The sequence below is a fragment of the Aspergillus steynii genome, assembly GCF_002849105.1.
Source record: "Aspergillus steynii IBT 23096 chromosome Unknown P170scaffold_3, whole genome shotgun sequence".
Lineage (NCBI taxonomy): Eukaryota > Fungi > Ascomycota > Eurotiomycetes > Eurotiales > Aspergillaceae > Aspergillus > Aspergillus steynii.
The window spans coordinates 3417812-3438129 of NW_020194400.1; the positions used below are offsets into that span (position 1 = coordinate 3417812).

The following is a 20318-nucleotide window of genomic DNA, read 5'->3' on the forward strand; positions in this document are numbered from 1 at the left end:
TCTCTCATGGATGCAGGAAGAGGTGAGTGTTGCTGCATGTTAAGTTTGGAATAGTTCGGGATCTATTTCTCTGCCGTGAGCGAGGATGGCCTTTTTTGATTAGAATCTTATATTTTTCTTTCCAGCCCGATCGCCAAGTATAGGATTATAGTAACGCCATGGCATAGCGGGTCTTCGACATGTGCTGGTATTGACGTTATTGAGCTTCCTGAACCAGTGCGATTTGGGATCTGGATGTCTGCGGACTGCTGTAACGTAATCGCGTATCCATTTTACTATCTGTTGTGTCTGCTCGCGAAGCGTTATAGGACATTGGATCCAGATGATGGTATTTCCGCCGATCTAATTTAATTTCGGGTCGTTAAGATGCAACCAGGTTGTCGCTGTCTCGTTGTCGGGGGGCAATATAATTTCCGACACTGGGTAAGGATCCTCTCGACTAGAATCTTTGACAAGGGCCACTTCATCATTGTATTGGCAGCCTTTCAGCAAGACACTTGTTTGAGTAGCAGAACCGGTAGTCGGTAGGAACATCCTCCTATGATTTGTGCAATTGCTCGTCTGATGGGAAGGTATTGATCAGGTGCCAACCTTTAGAATTAATAAGACTTCAACCATGTCTGCTTCTTCGCCTTTAGGGGCAGGGTCACCAGCTTTTATGACCGGGTTCCGGTTGAACAGTTGGTCGAGTTGCCGTACAACAATCGGGTTATCGTATCAACCCTGCAGTGGACCTGCTGGTGGAGGAGCTCTTGTGCTTTATCGTCACAGAAGTGGATATTTATCGCGCGATTCTCGGCCGTGAAGGTTATTTCGCTTTGCTTGAGCTCTCTCAAAGAGAAGGATAGGCGGGGTTGCTGAGATTTTATAGTAAATGCAGAAGCGGGCTTTCCGAATATCAGCTTGCTGATGTGACCTCTTTAGAGGGCTTGGTGTAGGTCATTTGGATAGACACCGCCAATTGCGTTGGCCAGAAACGCAGGTACTCGCAACGTCGTCATATTGGCTATGCTTGAGACGTTCACAGCCTAGTTCGTACTACCCCTGCTGCTTAGCTTCATGACGATAGCTGCCAAAAGAGCCTCTCACTGCTGCCTGGTACACTGATCAATGGAAGTCCGTATTGATGCCCCCTGAGATGTCAGAACCCATGTGCTCATAAATACAATAGGAAGCTTACCGAGGAGCTCCGGAATGAGTTAGAAGATTGAATGTGCCGACTCTCCGGGCGGTTTTGACGCTCGCTCAGTGCTTGGGTTCGGATATAAAGAGGAGTTTCTGGGTATCTGAAAGATTCGGATAGAGTACTTGAAGATGGATGACGACGGAGATGGAAGACTTGGGGATGGTAGGGAGGAGAGAAATACGAGTGGAATGGTGGCAGGATATTCCCAAAGAAGGGGGAATGAGATTGTGAGTGAATAGTATGGGATCTCTATTGCAATATTTTGATTTTTGGATAGTGAATATGGGAATATAACCTAGGCTAGCTTGGTGGAAACTGTGGTACTTTTTCGATTCACAGAATTGATGTATAGTCCGAGATAGAATGAGAATGATGATATTCGCTAGCTAGCTAAAGGTTCTGAGGGTAACGAAAGAGACAGAAACAGCATGATGGATCCAGCAACTGATGTATTGTTAACAATGGATTCCTTAGATGATGGACCAACAGCAGGTGGGAAAGCGACTTCAATGACATGCTTAAGATCTGAGTGTATCATATCTCGTTTCTTAAACTCTGCCAGCTGCCGAGCAGTGGTAAGAGCGTTGCGAATCTGGCGTCCATTCATGACTTTCTCAGCCAGTTCGGGTATGTAGCACTCGATATCATCAAAGTCGGTGTTTGGTTGATTCAACCTTTTCAGCCGTTTGACGAGGTTTACCCAAATCTTGCGGCGCTGGGGGCTGGTTAGATTTGGATAATGCAGGGAGAGCTGGATTCGGGATTTGAAAGCCTCATCAAAGGTTCCGACACGATTTGACGTCAGGATCATTTGCATCTTAAATTTCTCTTGATCGGAGTGATTGCCATTGGGCAGTACGTTCGAATTTAGCCGAGTTGGCTCAGAAGAGAGGATAGCGCCGTCTGGCCTTGGATCCGACGGAGTCTCCTGAGCCTCCTCCTCTTTTCTGGCTCTTGGTTGAGACGCCGGCTTTAGTACCGCCAGCTGCTTATTGCTGAAATCGCTTTCCGCAGTTCGATCTTCCGATATTGTTATATGCCTTGAATCAGGAAATTGGGACGTAAGAATGGAACAAGGAACGCGTAGGTAAGGGATTTGGAAGAGCGACTAGAGCCCTAGCCAAGATGGAGAATACGTGGATGGTCAGTTGGGCAGCCATGCGTGTTCGGTGCTATTTTGTGATCTTACTGACATGATGCAGGATCCTTGTCCAAATCACACCCCGCGCATTTATCGACGGAGTAGTCTGTATGGAGGATACGACCCAAGGCTGACTTTGCCCGAGGCTAGCAAGCCCTTGCGGTCATGTCTGGCATATCAAGTCTCTACAGATAAATGATAAACGTGCACAAGAGTTGGTACAGAATACCTAACTTGCTGTATAGCTACATTTGACTTTAAATTAGCATAATTTTATGGTCAATAAAAACATGGCCGAGGCTGCTTCGATCAGCACCCGCGATGTTCAAAATCTAGTCAATGGCGATATCAAGGGTGACCAGATAACAAGGGATAAAATCGGGGGTGACTACGTCACAGGAGACAAGGTACTCTTCACTTAAATCCATCCTATAAGAAGATTACTTCGTTTAACTTTCAACGCCACGTCTATTCATTCGCTAATGCCCAGCCTGATTAGTTCATAGTCGAGATACACAACATTTCTTCCAATTTGCCAATAGCTAGCCAGCATCTTGATAAGAATAAAGAAACTGCAATCCACGGAGACCGCCAAAGGATATTACAGCTTCTTTGCAGCCTGCTTCAAGCAGAACTGCAGGGCACGCGCCTCATAGCGGGCAATGAAGGGATCCGCGCCTTGGAAAGTTTGTTTCGCCTCAACCGAATGACACATGGCTTTCATAATTAATAAGATTGCAGAGTTTCATACATTGCACTACATCGGTACTCTCGACACAAGAAAAAGCGGGTGCGAAATGCGCTTCTCGGATATTTCACCGGTCATCGCCACATCTGCGCTGGGAGACCACAAAGCAACTCTTCACGCCTATGCCTCGATGCGCAAAATCCGTCAGCGGAATGAAAGCATTCAATTGAATATTTTGCGGGACTCTCCACGGCTGCAACAATGGATAGTAGAGCCGTGTTCGTCGCTGGCCTTCATCAAGAGCTCCTTTGCTACGCGTCACGCTCTGAGGGACTTTGCCGCTGATATCATCCAATTACTCCTCAAAAGGAATGTCCCAGTTGTATGGGCCCTTCAACCCAAGGGAGGAAATTCCAAAGAGTAGACGGTGCTAGATGTTCTGAAAGAGCTCGCGTCTCGGATACTTCGGCAAAACCCCTCTATGCTCAATGAACGATGTGCTTCACTTACTGCAGCTCGATGTCGTGATGCATGCTCGATGGACGACTGGTTTAGTATATGTAAATAATCCCACTCACCTACCTCCATGTCCCTTTTTAGCCCCACCCCACGTTAGGGTGATTGGGTACCAACGATGGGCTGCGCGAATCGCGTAAGAGCGAGTGGCTGGCCCTGTCTATTCCGCACTTACCCTCGGTACTCTTATTGCCATTGTTATCCTTTTCTTTCTGTCCTTTCTTTGGAGTCGTTGGTGTCCCTTTTAAGCGCCCTTGGCAGCCTCGCCACAGCCGACGTGTCTTCCATGCTGAGGTTCCCGTACAGCTTCAGTGTTTCTGCCTCGGGTGGCTTAAGCATTTTCATCGGTATGCGCTACTGCTGCAGCTGTTGACGTGTCCCAAATCCCAAGCAGGGACCTAAGCCGCAGCGATGCGTCCCAGGCAGTTTGCTTTTCCCTCCGCCTTTCCCTGTAGGCTCAGAGGGAGTCAAACCCCGGAAAGCAAGGGAGGGGAGGAGAAAGAAAAGCAAAAAATAGTATCTAGTGTTTGTCACCCTGGACCCTGTGCTTACCTTTTCCATCTCTTCGACTTATACATCTCTCCCCGCCACTTTATCACTCACCAGTCAGCCCGAATATGTCCTTAGGACGTATGACGGCCTCTCTCGCCACCGGCATCGCCGAGACCACCGCGGCGCTATTTAACGTGAATCTCGACTTCTCACTAGTCAGGATCGAAGCGCCGCGAGAATTCTCACCGATCGGAGCGGCGCTGTCCTCGCTGCGACGGGAATCAGCAGAAAGTGGCACGGTGCACACGACTGCGCGCAAACTCGGGGCCTTGTTTGATTCCATTCTCCCCGAAACGCCGGATCTGATCAAGGCGTACGGATCCAGAGCCTCGGAGATCGCCACGATATCGCAGATCAAGCATCATACGAACTATGGCGTGTTTCAGAGCCAGGTGGGCATCGATGCCACTAGTATTTGGGCGTCGGCGACTTCCGGTGAAGGTGCAATTAAGGCACACTTGCTGGCATGCATACTCGCTCGGGTGTGGGATTCAGGCGAGGCAACCGCGGTCTGGGAGGAGATCGTGGAGACGCAGAAAAAGATCGTGATGGAGAAGTTTAATGAAGGGGGGAGTGTGGATATGATGTCGTGGATGGTGGCCAAGCAGAAGATAGATCGGAAGGAGCTGCGGGATTGGGATGCCAGTGCCCGGGCATGGCTTTGCCTTGCGGATAAGGTCAAGGAGGAGCAGCAGAGTCGATTCTGGCTGGCTCTGGACCAGTTTGACCTGAGGATGACCAATCGATCCGGGCTCTACGATGCTGTCATTGAAGTGTGGAAGGATGTGTTGGAAGGACTGGAGCTCCTGGTCAAGGGCTCCTCTCTGGAACTGCGGACTGTCAATCTTCTCCTCGGGTTGTCTGCGCTGCATCTGTACCCAGACATGGACATCGTCACCAAGAAGGAGCCCATGGTTCACCAGAACGATCCCCTCGTTCCCGGCATATTGACCGTGGGACTCTCGCGCAGCTGCACCGATGGCGATGCCGGGATTCGGTGGTCTTTGCCACTGGCACATCTGCAGTACTACGGGAAGCCGATTCATCGGAGCAAGCTGGTGCGCGCAGAAGGGTCCCGATTAACGTTACACCAATTCTGCCAGGTCCTTCTAGGGTGCGTCCTAGGAGGATGGGGAGTGGACCCTCGCCAAGTGCAGATCGCTCTGAAATGGATTGTCGAGCTCGACAGGAATGTCAAAACCGCCATCATTGAACATTTCAAAGCCTCGCCGGCAATCGATGCGCATAAATCGTGGTTGTCCGTCTTAAGCGAGGCTGCCCAGGAATACCTCTTCGCCAACGACTTCGATCGGAGAGTGTTCGCAAGGCTGATCAAGCTTGGCTACCGAAAGGTCGGTTTCTTGGGAAGGCCAGAGAAGCCATTTTTTGGTCTTGGGGAGCCGGAGGCCTTCTTACATCTTCCCACCGATGTCGAAGCCAAGATTCAGGTTCTCCGTACTGTGGCGGAGAATAGCCCCTTTTCAGCAACGGATTTGGTCATTAGATATCGACCGGCACCTGGGGCAAAGTTTGAATTCACCACGGCTCTTCCGAGAGCCAAACGAAAGCTTGATGAGCCTTATCAGCCTACCTATGTTCGCTGGGTGGATATTTCGCGACTGGACGAACAGCAGCGACTGCAGAAGAACGACCAGGACGACTACTATTACTCTCGCACGAACAACAATGGCGAGAAAGTCGGGGTTGAGATACTCAAGCCCATCGACTGTGAGATCATGCGAACGTTCAAATTGGACGGAGTCACGGCTGTCCAGTGGGACATTCCTGGGGCAGCCGGACGTTTAAATAACTTTAAATTCTGGCTTGGGGATGAAAGCCAAGTGGCGCTTTTCAACGCCCAGGATACCGTCTCTGCTCCGCATCATCTCAACATCCAGTTGAAAGACCTGGTGCAAGTCTTTGAGCAGGGTCAGCCACAACCCGGAGACTTGATGATTGCGTTTGACCACGCGATCAAGGCGATTGGGAGCGAGCATTTGAAATGCCTGCGAGCTATATCGACCATGGTCAATCTGTACAAGATGTTTCTTGGTGCAGCCATTGATGTCAAAGTGATTGAGGGCTTTCTCGGATCCCGAAGTTGGGTCAAGTCATCGGTCGAAAGGGGGGATGTCCTCCCTCTAGACAAACTGCCGCTGCGCACCTGGGACGCTGTCGACCCTGCGAGTAACAATGACCCCGAGGAGGAGGAGGATCCATTATCCCACGCTGCCTTTCCCAGTAATCCCACCTTCCCGGTGGACGAGATGGACGTCATGGGCGAGATGATCTCTGGAACGATAGAAGAGCCTACGGAGTTTGAGAAGGAGATGCACATGCGATTGCTTGAAGCCAAGACGAGTAGCTCGATTGGAATCATCGCCGAGCCATTCGCTCCAGAAAATGAAAGTTCCGAAACCTCCGACAACTCTGCTGAAGGGATCGAAATGGGCCAAACCGCCCTCTCTCTCGAATATATCGGTCTCCAACTTTCAAGGCTCCTAGGTCCTTTCCACCTGAGTCGAAGTGAATCATTCGCATGCACCATCCTATTCGAGTCAGGACAGTACGATATACCACCTGGAAAACTGGAAGATGTCATGGCAGTCTCCAGCAACGACTCGCTTTTCATTGCCGGCCCTATGATCTGCACCCCATCGGAACAACCATCATCTGACGAAATCCACCGAGTCACTGGAAACATTGGGAAAGGAGGAATCGCGCTCCTGATTTCCCCAGCAGAGCCCCGTGTTCGCGAGAGCGCCAATGACACCTGGACCCTGTGCAACCATGATCCATGGGACGGGATATTTCTAGACTTTTTCGGCGGGACCTCTTTGCATCTCTCATACACTGGATACAACATCCCCCTAGACGTTGGAATACAAGGCGCACAGGACTGGGAGATCTATCTGCTCGAGTCAGTGGTGAGTGTACACGAACGAGGCGAATGGGTAGCAGACTTGGATATTCTGCGAGCACTGCAAAGTCCACTACTAGTACGGCACGCGCAGCCTGCGACGAGTGCATCGAACCTCGATATCACGGCTCAGGCGGGACAGCGGAACCAACTGACGCTCTGCACAAAGCATATTAGACCCGAGGGCGAAGATCCCCATGAGTGCCAGCCCAGTGATCTTGTCGCGCTTCAGAATTGGTCGGAGTTTCTCAATAGGCCTCAGGGGGCAGTCATCCTGCTGGCGAACTATAACTGGCAGGCTCAGCTGGCAGCGGCGGCCATTACAGTTGCCCAGGGTCACTCTGCCTACGTGATAAAAGAAGACAGTTGCTGTTACTGTGTCACTGAGGCTGTTCATGCTGGGAAGACAAAAAGCCCTGCGTCGACTGTGTGCATTGCTTAATTGTAGCAGCGCTCCTTGTCTGTTGGCAGATCCTAGACTTTAGAGACTGTCGATGAAATTGTTTTATTCCGAGTTGTTCTTAGGGCCTTCTTTATTTCATGTTTTTCTCTTTATGTTGCTCAATAAAGCTTGTCTGTCTATGGTGCATTGACTGACCTATACGGGGCCAAAACACTCATAATCGAACCAGAATATATCCATCCTCAACCGGCAAGATCATTTTCATACCCCAATCGCAACTTAATCAGTCTTCAAAACGGCAATGCTCAAGTTCGGCAACTTAAACTCATAGACACCCTTCTTGCCTGCACGCACGGTAGTGACTTTCTCCGACACCACGTTCTGCCCACCCACCTCGTTCATGGCGAACGGGTCGGGGGCGCTCAGAACGGTCAGCTGCGCCTTCGTGCCGGCCTTGACGCCCTCGAAGGACAGCGAGACGGGGACCTCCTCGGTGCTGTTGTATACTGCGGCCTTGAAGATGCGGGAGTTGGTGGTCTTGTCGAGGCCTGTGGCGTAGTAAAGGGGCCCAAAATCGGAGGTGGAGGTCGAGGGCAGGGTGTTGGTGATGTGGGTGTGGGAGAAGAGCTGTGTCTATTTATTAGCCTTTACTTTCTTCTCTCTGGTTGGGGCATGGGTAATGGGAGAGTGATGGGGATGCAGAAGGTGTGTCTGCATGCACGTACGTTGTATAGATGCCAGCTGGCGGATCGGGCAGTTTGAGCTGGATCGGCGTTGAAGGCGATGAAGGTGGGTGACCATTGGTAGTTATCGAGGTTCATGAAGAAGGGGGCCTAGATGGAGATAGGAATCATTAGTATAGGTCGCGCAGAAGTGGTGCCTTTTCTAGATCAGTATACAGGCTGGGTCAACTAACGTAGGTCGTTCCAATGATCTTGTCGGCGTTGCGCTCTGCACCAAGAAGGAAGACAGCTTCGGCAACGGTGCCGATCCACCAGGGGTACAGGGAGAAGTTGGTGTCGCTCCAGTCGATGCCCTTGCCGTTGTTAAACTCGGTGGCGGCGATTTCACCTGCCTTGCAGTTAGTATATTTTGACATCTGGTATATCAAGGTGGGTAAGGGGTAAGTGGTTGGGCGCACCAAGTAAGAGCTTGTTCTTCGGATCAAATTGGTCGAAGAAGTTGAACCGAGATACAAAGTTATCAGGAACGTCGTATAGATGGTAATCGCCGGCCGCATCACCCGGAAGAGTCATATCGATCGTCGAGGCAATAACCACCATGCCCGGGTACTTGGCCTTGATCGCGTCGTAGAATGCTTTGAATCGGTACGACTTGTACGACGACAGTCCGTTGTTGAGGTTATCTTCGTTGCCAACCTCAACGTACCGCAGGGTCCATGGCTCCGGATGACCGACCGAGGCACGCAGAGCGCCGTACTCGGTGTCTGTGGAGCCAGTGAGGAACTCGATTTCGTTCAGTGCGTCTTGTACATAGAAGTCAAGGTCGGCTTCGGGAATCGCGTCGCCATTCAGGGCGAAACCGGCCCAGACTCCGAGGACTAGAATTGTTTGAAATGAGTCTGCTGCCAACTGTGCAGGGGGCGGAATCTGACTTACTCGGCTCGATTCCCAGGTCATCGCACCATTCCATGTACTCAACCAATCCCAGTCCGAGGCTCTCCTGGTAATTCCAAGTGGTGGCACGGCCCGGGCGGTCTTTCAAGGGTCCGATGGTCTCATTCCACTTCCACCGGCCGGCGATAAAGTCGCCTTCGAGGTTGTTTCCACCGGGGAACCGGAGGAATTTCTACAGTATCCAGTCAGCTCACAGTCGTAGCTGGTATGAACGATAGAGTTACCGGGCCAAAGTCTGCCATAGCCTGCATCAAGTCTTTCCGAAGACCATTTGGACGGTCGTTGTAGGTTGGAGGGAAAAGACTAATCAGGTTGAAGTCGAGCGATCCCTCTGCCGTTTTCTTTTCTCCAATTAGCAGTCACTCATACCCCCATAGAAAGGTAACGTACGGATGCATCAAAGCTAATCGAGAATGTGTTCTTGGTGTTGGGCGCGGCTTTACGGGGGGTCAAGGTGAATTCATGCTGCGTCCAGTCGCCGCGCACACTCTTGGACCGGACCTTGGTGCTGGCAAACACGTCTCCCGTAGAGTTGGACTGGAGGGATACTGTGAAAGATCCCTTGTATGACCCTTTAACGTAGAAGGAACCAGTGTACTTCTGCTTCTTCACATCAATACCCCACCAGCCCAGGTTTGTCAGACCGGCCTTGCCACGGCCTCCTTTGACGTTCACCGACGTTGGCAGTGCAGACGATAAAGGCTGACTGAGGTTCTTCAGGGCCAGGGTCGTCCCCTCGAGTGGGATCCAAGCATCCAAGTTGGAAGGGAATTTAGACCCTCCTTGAAAGGCGCGGTTGCGGATCAACTCTGCGTACAGACCTCCCTCACCACAGTGGTTGATTTCCTTGGAAAGTCAGTTCTGCCATGTCAATACTTGGGTTGACAGGAGAGAAATACCTCTTCCATAATGCCATACTGCAGATCACTGGTGGCATTGCCACCGGACTTTGCAACCGTGATCTTAACCGCAGCACTGCATGCTGCCAACAGCGACAGCAAAAGGCACTTGCGAACCATGCTGATTTCTCTGCAAGATGGATCAAAGTCGACGCAATCTGCCGATCTTAATTCCCAGTTACTGACAAGGTTGCAGTAGGACTAGACGATTCAATGCCATTTATATAGGCCTCGCCTCGCCTGTTCATTTTCCATTCGTAAATGAGCCCCCTCCTCGGCCAAGAGACCTCCACATTTCGTCCGTCTTGTCAAGCAAAGAGGGTCAGTCCACGAAGCGAGAAAAGATGCGCCTTCTCGCCGAAGAATGAGCTGGAATCCCCAGGTTTTCTCCTTCTGGTAAAAGTCCAGGGGGATGGACGGGGTACACCGCGTTCCAAGCCCTACCTGACAGGGGATTGCTCCGAGAATTCACCCGGGTTGCATGACGTTATGAAGGGCTAGATTGCAAACTGACGGGTTACAGCCATTTCAGCCGACACCTGCAGTTATTGGCCCTGGTAGATGCAGGCCGCACCAAGCCTTTGCCGAGGAGGCACGGGATCTCCAGGCACTTCATTGGGGCTGATCGATGGACGGTTAATTAAATTCGAAGCAACTATGGTGCTATCGTTGTCAAAGAAGGGGAAGGCTCGAGACTTCCCCCGCATCTCCAGACCTGCAATGGAGCTAATTTCTCCGGCCTGCCACGAAGGAGTATGCAGGTGACGTCCGATAATTATCCGGCGTGCTTTGGTCGAGAATTGATATGCTGACAATCTGCCGTCCAGAATCCAGTCTTCCAACCATCCTCATATCAGAATCATGATGCTCGACCGTTGACAGCCGGACAGAGCCTAGACAAATCCATCGAGAGAGCCCAGTGGATCTGTTTGGCCTTACAGAACGTCGGACTCCACTTGAAATGCCGACAAGTACCGTAGGGCTCGTTCGGAAAGAATTCCGACCATCACGCAAGGGGGGAAACGGCAAAGAAAACAAGCAATTGACGGGGGATGAGATATTCCTGACCGAAATCCGAGCTCTTCAGAATGGCATTGGCCGATGACCAAAGTGATGATGGGGGGACAGAAGGATGAAAGGACGGCGGCTTGGGAAGACCCACATCGACTAGGCAACCAGATATCCGCCAGCACGTCGTCCATGGCTGAGCAACGCACTCTCTGCACGTTGCCCATTCGCAACAAGAACTCGTTGGTCAGGAATCGGGGAACTCACGGTGCAGTGGATACAAAAACTCAATGCATCGGGAGGGGGAGGGAACACAGTGGTTTCTTGGGTGCCTGTTCCAACCGTCTACGACCAGTCCTGCTTCTCTGCGATGAACTGCATATTTCGACCCCGGGCTGGACCGATTGGCAAAAGCAAAAGCCCCTTGCCAAGCGACCGGTCGCAGCTGGAAAGTTGTGCTGCAGAGTGATCACTTGCATTGTTCCTTCGCGGCAGGTTAAAAAAGCTTGGTATTCTGTTCGGGTTTTGACCAGAGAAGAAAAAGACATCGTCATATTCGAACCCCGAGAACGCACTAGGACTTCGGATTGGCCGCTAGTGCAGCTTCTTGTCTTTCAAAATAAAACCGTAGTTCCTGAACTCAAAACAAAAATATCCACTCCATGGAGCTAGGACTAGCAAAGAAAACCAACACTCGGGAACGAAACGCAAGAGAAACCCCGGGCCCAGACGAAAAGCGAAAGCAGAATGAGAGAAAGAGAAAGAAATGGACAAGAAAGAAAGCTCGCAGGTACCGCTTTATTGCCCGCCCTTCGACCCGTGCGGCTTAGCAGCATGCGATACATCATATCATCGAGGTCATATACCCATTTTGACGCTGGTGGCCCACCTCGGACCGCGTGTATCAATCGCTCTAACACATCTCGCAGCACTCGATGCACTCAAAACAGCATTCACAAGTTTCTTCGCAGAGGAAACAACAGCAGAGGGTGGCCAGACTAGCGAAAAAAGAGGGCATCAATCAGACTTGTGCTGCGTATACAAAAGGCAGCTGGAAGACTCACCAAGCACCTAGACATCCGCGATCCTTCTTCTGGGGGGCCGGCTGTTGCTGGTAGTTCATGGGCTATATCTGCTGTCAGCGCATCGAATTCCTTGTCGCCGAGTCACTCGGGTCGCAACGTACAGGCTGGTACTGGGGCTGGGGAGGGTAATATCCTTGAGGCGGCGGTCCTGGAGGCGGTCCCTGGGGCGGATACCCGGGGTAACTATAGACAGTAACAGGTTAGCATGTTGGGTCCATCGATTTCATGACAAACAGTCCGGATGATCTTGGCCATCGCGAGATCGGCGCAGTATTCGTCGCAGTTGCAAGCAGTCCAGTCGCATTCCGATGCTTGGAATCCCGGCGCAAAGAACGCTCGAACAACAGAGACCGGCGGGCCGGACAAAAAAAAATGGAACAAAAAAAAAGGGAAGTGGGCTGAAACGGCTGCACTTACGACTGAGGAGGGGGAGGAGGGCCGTTGTAGTAGGGTTGCGACATGGTGATGGCAGATGGAAGGCAAAGCAGCTGCAGCAGAAATGCGGTGTCGCACCAGTCAGTGAGGGTGTTCAGAACAATCTCCGATGGCAATCAGCAGGAGGGGCCCAGTCGAACGAGACGATGGAGACGAGACGCTCGTGGGAGAGGCAGCAGGGCCAATAACAGGGAGCAGATCGTACCTAAGAAATGCCAAGTTTGAACGGATCGAAAAGGGAGATGAAAGTTGGGAAAGGGGGGAGGAGAAGAGAGGCAGAATAAGAACCGGACGGACGTTAGGGGGACAAAAGCGAAAGGGGCGGAGAAAAGAGGAGACCGGATCGCTGCGTAGCGTTGGCTATATCGAGACGATGGGTGAGACTAGTCCTCGTCTCTCGTTTGGCGGATTTCACTTTGCAAGTTTTTCAGTCGGAGGATCCCAACGAGCCTCCTGAACTTTTTTTTTTTTTTTTTTTTTCCCATCATCTCTTGGGTCTTGGCTTCGTCCTCAAAGAATCCTTCTTTTCTTCGCCGACGGTCCATCCATAATTACCGCCATTACATACCGTACGGGAAAACGGATGCTTCCTGGTCGAAGAAATCCTCTCCCAACTACCTACTCCAGACAGAGAACACGATCATCATGATAGCAATTCACCACCAAGAAAAATAGAGAGACCAATCAATTAAATTAAATAAATCCACTGTCCACGACTATGCTACTCCGTATACACTGTCCGCCTTCCCACTCACATGATTACCATACAGCGATCAGGCCTGCCCTACAGGACCCGATTTCCGCCTTCCCGAAGTCACGGGGACCCGCATCTCCACCGCCCACAGTTAGCAGCCAGTTCATGATTGTCATTGTCATCATCTGGTCTTGATCATGATTCGGACCTTCAATCAGTAAGCAGGCAGAGTCATGCACGTAAGCTGTCCCGTCGGGGTTGCACTGCATCGCCAGCGCCCTATCGTTTCCCCGGTCTTTCCTCTGCAGGTTGCTGGGGGGTGCCGTCTGGCGGCCTACAGTCCTAGGTACGTTCTGCAGTCTGCCCTGGGGTGGTAAGTAGTAGGTAGTGAAAGCAACTAAGTACCTAGCATGTAGGTAATTATCAAGGTATTCGGTTCCGGACAGAGCCGGGGAGGAGTCTTCCCAGTCAGGTCCCAGTCAAGGGGTTGCCCCGGGAAAGTGCCGCTGCCGTCAAAGCATGACGTTCACCAATTCAATATATTCAAGAGAGCAAAAAAAAGAACACTGGAGTTTGGCTGTTTGACTGTTCATCATCACACATTATGTCGTCCCATGTCGCCTTTGTCGAGGCGGCGCAGAGGTCGGCTGATTTGGCCCCTGTGAGTTTTGCGCGCGGCAAAAGGCAAAGATTTCGAGAACCAAGAATCGAAGGGTAGAAAAAGAAAAGAAGAAATATCAACCAAGAGAAGAGGAAGAAATAGAAGAGAGCAAAAGAGTAGAAGAAAAGAAAGGGAAAGAAAATGCGAGTTAAACCCACGTGAAAAAGAGAAGCAAGGAGGAGAAATTATGTAAGGGTTCAAAAAGAAATGACGAGAAGGAAAAACCAGAAAAAAAAAATACAAATCCCATATATCAACATGAAGCTGGCAATGACCAAAACGAAAAGAAAAGAGAAGAGAAACGAAAAACTTCTAAGGATTATATAGATCACACATACGAATCAATCTCAGGAGCCAAAGGCTGAGCATCCAAATAGCAGGAAGTATCAAGAGATGAATCCATGCCCATCGTGGGGAAAGCAGAAAAGGCATCATACCCAGTCGTCATGGTCGATTGCAACCCGTGCTGGGGCACATCGTCGGTCGGCGCTGACGACAACCCCTGAAACGTCGCATCCTCGGCGGGCACCGACGACGGGGCTGCCGCCAGGTCGTCCCCGATCGGATCTTGCTCGATATAATTTTGGGCATTTTCAAGGACAATCTCCTCCTTCTGCACCATCCAGTGCTTCAGGACTTCCATGGGCGGGTGGTTTCCACCACCCTTCCCGCCACGCTTCTCACTGTCTTTCCCACGTCCACCCCGGCCGCGCTGGCAAGGGTTGAAATGAGTCCGACGCAAGTGAGCGGCGGCGTTGTAATTCGCGCCGTATCGCTTCCCGTTGCGGCATGCCTTGCAGTTGGCCAGGAACGTCTTGCCGGGGGAGATGTCAACGCAAACCCAAACCTTGCGAATCACGGCGTGCACCCGCTCGATGTGCCGTCGCAGCTCGTGCTCCCCGTGGAAGCCGTCGGGCTGGTCGTTACACATCGAGCAATACGTCTTCGGACGCGGGGGCCGCTGAATCGAGGCCTTGGGAATGGCAGCCACCTCCTTGGCTGTCCCGTCGGAGGATGAGATGCGGATCATTGTGTGCTGCTCAGCCACCTTCGGTGGAGAGCTGTTGGACTCCACCTTGGGAGCGATGGGTCGAGCACCCTGCACAATCTGTTCTTGAGTCCTCCGAGCCGCTCTGGACGGTTGGGAAAAGGATGAGCTACTGCTCTCGGTGGACATGGAATGCTTCATCTCCACGGCGGGAGACAGCGACAGGGCAGAGACGGGTTGTTGAGGGAAGGTTGTAGTAGAGGGGGCGGAGCAGGAGAATGCGGGTGGAGCGGAAGATTCAGCGAAGGGGAAGGTAACGGGATCGAGATCCCGTTGCATGGATGTAAAGGTAGAGAAGGGGACGTTCATGGGGGAAGTGGACGAAACGAAATCAGAGGAGGGGTAGGGAAAAGAGAAATTGGGGTCAAGATTTGGCCCCGAAGAGTCAAATCGCATCATCCCAATTCCACCACATATCGAATCGGTAGTGGTACTCCTACTCATGTCAACTGCGCCCGTGGCAGCCTGGTCGGCTAACGAAGGGTGTCCCATTCCCATCAGGCCGGACGTCAGGGCGGAAGGTCCTTGGTATTGGTGGTTGGGGGATTGGCGAGAGGGATTTTGTTCGTGTCCATTCGATGTCGAATCCGCAGAGAGCGCCATGGATAGTGCCGAGACACCTCGTTGCTGACCCTGATGGTCGTCCAAATATTGTTTGGTGTATTCGGAAGGAGAATACTCGCTAACGTGGTCAAGGCGGCGTTGGGCGCGCGAAGGTCCATAAGAATGTCGCTGAGCCGTCACGTTGGAAGCCAGCGAAGGCCGGTGAGACACCGGGGTCTGCTGGCTCTGCGAACGGACCATGGTCGTGTGCCGGGAGGACCCAGGACCTGAGAAACCGGAGGAGTCCTTCCGAGAATTCGATCTAGATAGGTGTTGAGAGGTCTGAGGAGCTGCCGGAGAGGACGCGTGAGACAACTCGCGCGTCAGATCAACGGTCACCGGGGGGTCCGGAGTCTGCCAATTGTCAATCCAGGGACTGGTTGCTGGCGGGAGAGCAAGAAAGAAGGGAATGCAAGAGCGCGGAAGGAACAGGGTGGGTGTTAAGGTGGAGGAGAGGCGGGATCAGAAGACCAAGATGGATCACATACGGTGACTCGTCGTTTCGTCGGAGGAAGACCAGAACCAGGTAGAGTCCGAGGAGTATCCTGTCGAGCCCGTTTCCCAGATTTCTCGAGTGTTGTTGTGGAACCGCCATTTTCGAGGATGCCAGAGCCGGAGACCGGACGGTAGCTGTTGAGGGAGGAGGATGCCGTGGCCGGTATGAACTGACTTAACCGTTGGCCCCAAAGTTGATTTCGCTCTGATTCCGGAAGGTGGGAGTGCTGAACCAAAAAAGCGTCCCGATACCCAGAAATGGCCCGTGTGAAGAGTTCGTCATCGGCCATGGTGACAGCCATGTTGGTGAGATATCCTTTGAGGGGTGCCGCTCCCACGTGAGATGAGCGATAAGGATAGGGCTGCTATCAGTACCAAATGACTATTTAGGGGGGTTGGTTGGGAGAGGTGGTTCTCTATCGCATTCATATCAGTATTATGGTTCGGGGATAACAGAAGAAAGAATGACCAGGAGCGAAAGGAGGAGAAAGGGCGAAAAAGAAATCAGAGAAAAGAAAAGAGAGAGGACTGACTGGAGATCAAGACTATTCCCGCGACGGTAGTGGATTTCGGTGGGTGTACAACAGGCAGGTAAGGTTGCGCGGATGACACACCAGAAATGAGGGGGTTCTGAACAAGAGTAAAGAGGGAATTTTGGGAGGAAAGAATGCGAACGAGAGAGGGGTACGGATATATAGACAGAGTGAGAGAGAAGGAGAAAGGAGAAATATATTCGGCGAGGACAGGACAGTGATAAGATGGATGAGGGAGACAGATGAACGAGGGGAGGGAGGAGGGCGGGAGATATGAATTTAATGGGGAATAGTTATACTAGTCGTTATCCCCACAGCCCGGCTTGGTCAAATGGCCCGGATTGCATAAGATGAATTGGGGGGAGGTGTGTGTGAGGAAAGAGGGGGGGTGAGTGGAAGATCGGGGACGCCAGCATGGGGAGAGGAACGAGAACAAAAGATCCGTCGGAAGAGCAGTCAGGTCAGTCAGTCCGTCAGGAAGTCAGTTAGCCAGTGTTTAGCAACCCGTTGGGTTTAGTCGCTGCAGCAGTAGTTCATGGAAGTTGAAACTTGGGAAACGACCGGGGTGGGGGAAGCAGGCCGGTCTGTGAGATGGACAGAAGGATTGGCCGGCAGACCGACTGGCCTGAAGGGCCCATCCTCATCATCGTCGGTGGTTCGCGGAGTGGACCAGGATGGGATGGGAGGCAGAAGAAGGTCTGGAACCTTTCGTTCTGTCGGTCGGGGGGTGGGCACTGGTCAGGAATTTTTGGGAGATTTTCTTGGGATTTTTTTTTATTTTCCAAGGTTGTTTCCTAATCCCCTTTTGACTTTTTCTTTTCTTTTTCTTTATTTTATTATTTTGTTTTTGGCATTTTTATTTTATTTCTTTTTCTTTTTATTTTCTTTTTCTTCTCTCCATTATTCAATTTATTATTTTCCTGCCAGGCCTGCTTTTGCCCTCTTTGCCAGGCGACGATCGTCCTCCGTACTGCGCCGAATGCTGATGACGAGCCTGGGGCAGCCAAAAGAAAGGGTCTCGAGGTGTCCAACAGATGCCTTCGCGCTCCGGACCTTTCCTATTCCGTGGGGCCTCTGCGTATAGAAAGTGGACAGGTAATTTCACAGTTGTCCGAGAAAAGATACGGGCAGGACCGCCAATAGCAGCCAGACTAATGACGGAATCAAATGAAAATACCCTGAAATGAAACCAGATCCAAATCCATTCACCCGTCCAGAACGGGAAGCAGGAGGGCAGAGAGGGGGGCATGATAGGGGAAAGGTGACGCCCTGACTGGTCGACCCAAGGAATGAATATAGCCTACTCCGAGACAGGTAAGATGCTGGGTGCTGGATGCCGGACAGAAGCAAAGGAACACGGTGTGAGCCCCAAAGTGAGGCAACGAAACGGATTGCGCCGACCGGCACCCGCACCAAGCAAGAGAAAATCACGGCGGGATGAGTTGGATCTGCCTGGATCAGTCATCCGGTTTCCTGGCTGCGGTATTTACGCTGTAGAGGTATTGCGTACGGGCCGTGTTGGTGTGCTGGTGGTAAGAATGGTATTGCCCAGTGCTATTCTTAGGTAAGTGCCTCCTTAGTCCTTAGGCACGGAGACCGGCTCTCAGCAGGAGTGACGTACTCCCGGAGTCCTACGAAAGACCCCTCCAAGCCATGCACGTCGTGACCTATCATGGCCGTGACCGGCTCCTTTCCCCTTCAGGCGCCTACAGCGGCATGCCTTAGGTCGTCTTTGGTCTGACGGAGTACCTGTAGGTCTGTAGACACTCGCGGCCGGGGGAAGTACTAAATTCCCGGGCTAGGAATACGGCGTGCGACAAGCGACCCGTTTAGCGGTGCTGGAGTGCTGGACACCCAAAGCTGTCCCAGTCTCCCGAGGCCATTCGGGTCTCAGCTGAATCTTCCCCCCTCGACTCGAAGTCTGCCACGTCGTTTGGGCTACACCCGATCTGGGTGGTCTCGGCCCCTCATAGTCACGACCAGCTGCTAGTTATGTGGACTGACTATTCCCTTCCTCAGTCAAAGAAATGACCTCGTCCAAGTTCTTGTAGATGATGACGGCACCTCCGTTTGCAAGACTTATCTTGTTGTCTTCGTTGTTCATTGATGCCATATCGCCGGTTCGGGATCCATGACCCTCCGGAAGTTGGTTCTTGCGAGAGCCCTCAACGCGCCTAGGATACCTCACTTCCTCTTCACCTCGATCCGGACAGAATGGAGCCCGGAAAGCCAGGATTTCCTGGGTTTCGGTCGAACCCAGTTTCGTCTGCTTCCCTGCAGATGATAGAGCTTCTCACGTCGTAAGAGCAACAGTAGCAATAACCTACATACCTCCCCCGGAACGAGCCTACGGTACCACGCGGAAGGTTCCCAAGGTTCAATTATTCTGCGCGTGGCCGCCCAGACTCCCGATCTGGTTGAACAAAGAACGGAAAGCACAGTTGTTGCCGTGACCCCCCCTTCCAGTGCGCTCTTCCGGCGAGAGGTTTCCCGCCACAGGGGAATTCTGCTATATTTCCCGATCTGTCATGGCGGTGCCTCCATTGCCGGCGGTGGATGGGACGATCTCGACACTATCGACGTTGGAATCGATCATTTGCAGACGCGGTGGGGCGACTCGAATGGGCCAAGCGCTCGCATCACGTGAAATCACGTGCATCCCTGCCCGTTTCGGGGTGACCGTGGATGAACAGTTGGCCGGCTTGGCGGGGCCCTCCTTCCATCCTCTCTCACGCTTGGGGTGCGACGACGACACCATAGAACGCAGTGCGATGGAGCGCAGAGGGTCTCGCTGTCGCCTCCGCGGATTCGATATTCGGTGGCAGAAGCGCTTGCCGAATATCCAGCGGTCAACCTCTCCTTCCGCCGTTGTTTCATCGGTCCCAGGCAGCATCCACTGCCAGCCCACAACCAGGTCACCGCTCTTTATGTCTTGAGTGGTTCCGAATCGCGGCTACGACGTCCAGCCTACTGGACGGAGAGGGAGCCATTCCGCCGACTTCAAACTGGGTCCTCCTCCGTGCTGCAGGAGGACTGGCAAAACGGCCCCTTCAATTTCCAGCCATTGCAAACGCTCGTTCTGGGTCCATCGGAGGGAGTATGGACCAGTCGCTGCTCAGACCAATTCCTCCTTCGATCTGGAATTCTGGTTCGGGGTGAAAATTGGATTCATGGAAGTTGGAAACGAGTACCCCTCCTTTGACGAACCCCGAGCGAAACGCGCAGAAGGTGACTCCGCAACGGAAAATTCTACCCTTGACTCCACTAACTGGCATTATCATCATGGGCACCTGGCCGGAGGAATAATCACTTTGATGTCGATGACTCAAGCCAATTGTCCAGGCGGGGGATCAGCCATCCCTCTTCGGTCCTCAATTCTTCCCCCGGGACAGTCTTGCAATTTACCAAATCCAGTGCAATAGCCCATCGACGACCGAGTAATCTTCTACCCAATATTGCCCATCCCCTGGAAGGATTCCGCGCACTCACGCTCGTCCAAGTCAGCCCAATCATCCGTCTTGGTCATAGGAACCGAGGGGGGCCGATGTAAGGTACAAACTACAGACACGACACCCTTCCTTGCGACAAAGCCGGCACAAAAATAGACATCTGCGCGGTATGCGTTCCAGAAAGTCATGAAATGCTGGTGAAAAAGTACATCGATTCGACAAATGGACAAATGGGGGGGACGGCGTGGCTGAGTGGGACCGCTAGATAAGTGTGATCGCCGAGAGTCCCTGACACGGAGGGATGATAGGCTGAGGATCCTCCAAACATGGGGGCCACTAGCGCACGCTATCTGTGATTCTATGCA

The 20318-nt window shown here is 52.2% G+C and overlaps 7 protein-coding genes across 7 annotated transcripts; 3 read left to right on the forward strand and 4 right to left on the reverse strand.

Annotated features, from left to right (window-relative positions):
- Nucleotides 1–1568: 1568 nt before the first annotated feature.
- On the reverse strand, nt 1569–2381 carry P170DRAFT_464040 (uncharacterized protein; the record flags this gene model as incomplete). Its single annotated transcript, XM_024852216.1, has 2 exons — nt 1569–2294; nt 2376–2381. The coding sequence occupies 2 exons, from the start codon at nt 2379–2381 to the stop codon at nt 1569–1571; spliced, it is 732 nt and encodes a 243-aa protein (XP_024706325.1).
- Nucleotides 2382–2617: 236 nt separating this feature from the next.
- P170DRAFT_509070 (uncharacterized protein) lies at nt 2618–3573 on the forward strand (the record flags this gene model as incomplete). Its single annotated transcript, XM_024854642.1, has 3 exons — nt 2618–2734; nt 2827–3013; nt 3069–3573. 3 exons carry the CDS (start codon nt 2618–2620, stop codon nt 3437–3439), a joined length of 675 nt encoding a protein of 224 aa, XP_024706326.1. The 3' UTR covers nt 3440–3573.
- Nucleotides 3574–4148: 575 nt separating this feature from the next.
- P170DRAFT_474571 (uncharacterized protein) lies at nt 4149–7445 on the forward strand (the record flags this gene model as incomplete). The annotated part of the gene is made up of 1 exon (XM_024853162.1): nt 4149–7445. One exon carries the CDS (start codon nt 4149–4151, stop codon nt 7443–7445), a length of 3297 nt encoding a protein of 1098 aa, XP_024706327.1.
- Nucleotides 7446–7685: 240 nt separating this feature from the next.
- P170DRAFT_356263 (alpha-L-arabinofuranosidase A) lies at nt 7686–10062 on the reverse strand (the record flags this gene model as incomplete). The annotated part of the gene is made up of 8 exons (XM_024844138.1): nt 7686–8033; nt 8132–8239; nt 8323–8477; nt 8548–8967; nt 9026–9215; nt 9268–9384; nt 9434–9889; nt 9943–10062. The coding sequence occupies 8 exons, from the start codon at nt 10060–10062 to the stop codon at nt 7686–7688; spliced, it is 1914 nt and encodes a 637-aa protein (XP_024706328.1).
- Nucleotides 10063–11589: 1527 nt separating this feature from the next.
- On the reverse strand, nt 11590–12785 carry P170DRAFT_436106 (uncharacterized protein). Its single transcript, XM_024849087.1, is given in 5 exon segments — nt 11590–11948; nt 12015–12076; nt 12137–12218; nt 12453–12538; nt 12554–12785. The coding sequence occupies 4 exon segments, from the start codon at nt 12494–12496 to the stop codon at nt 11864–11866; spliced, it is 273 nt and encodes a 90-aa protein (XP_024706329.1). The 5' UTR covers nt 12497–12538; nt 12554–12785; the 3' UTR covers nt 11590–11863.
- Nucleotides 12786–13793: 1008 nt separating this feature from the next.
- P170DRAFT_158439 (uncharacterized protein) lies at nt 13794–16655 on the reverse strand. The gene is made up of 2 exons (XM_024842551.1): nt 15965–16655; nt 13794–15830 (listed from the first exon to the last, which is right to left on the reverse strand). Exons 1-2 carry the CDS (start codon nt 16271–16273, stop codon nt 14154–14156), a joined length of 1986 nt encoding a protein of 661 aa, XP_024706330.1. The 5' UTR covers nt 16274–16655; the 3' UTR covers nt 13794–14153.
- A 2377-nt stretch (nt 16656–19032) lies between these two features.
- On the forward strand, nt 19033–19810 carry P170DRAFT_474575 (uncharacterized protein; the record flags this gene model as incomplete). Its single annotated transcript, XM_024853163.1, has 3 exons — nt 19033–19196; nt 19265–19601; nt 19682–19810. 3 exons carry the CDS (start codon nt 19033–19035, stop codon nt 19808–19810), a joined length of 630 nt encoding a protein of 209 aa, XP_024706331.1.
- Nucleotides 19811–20318: the final 508 nt, after the last annotated feature.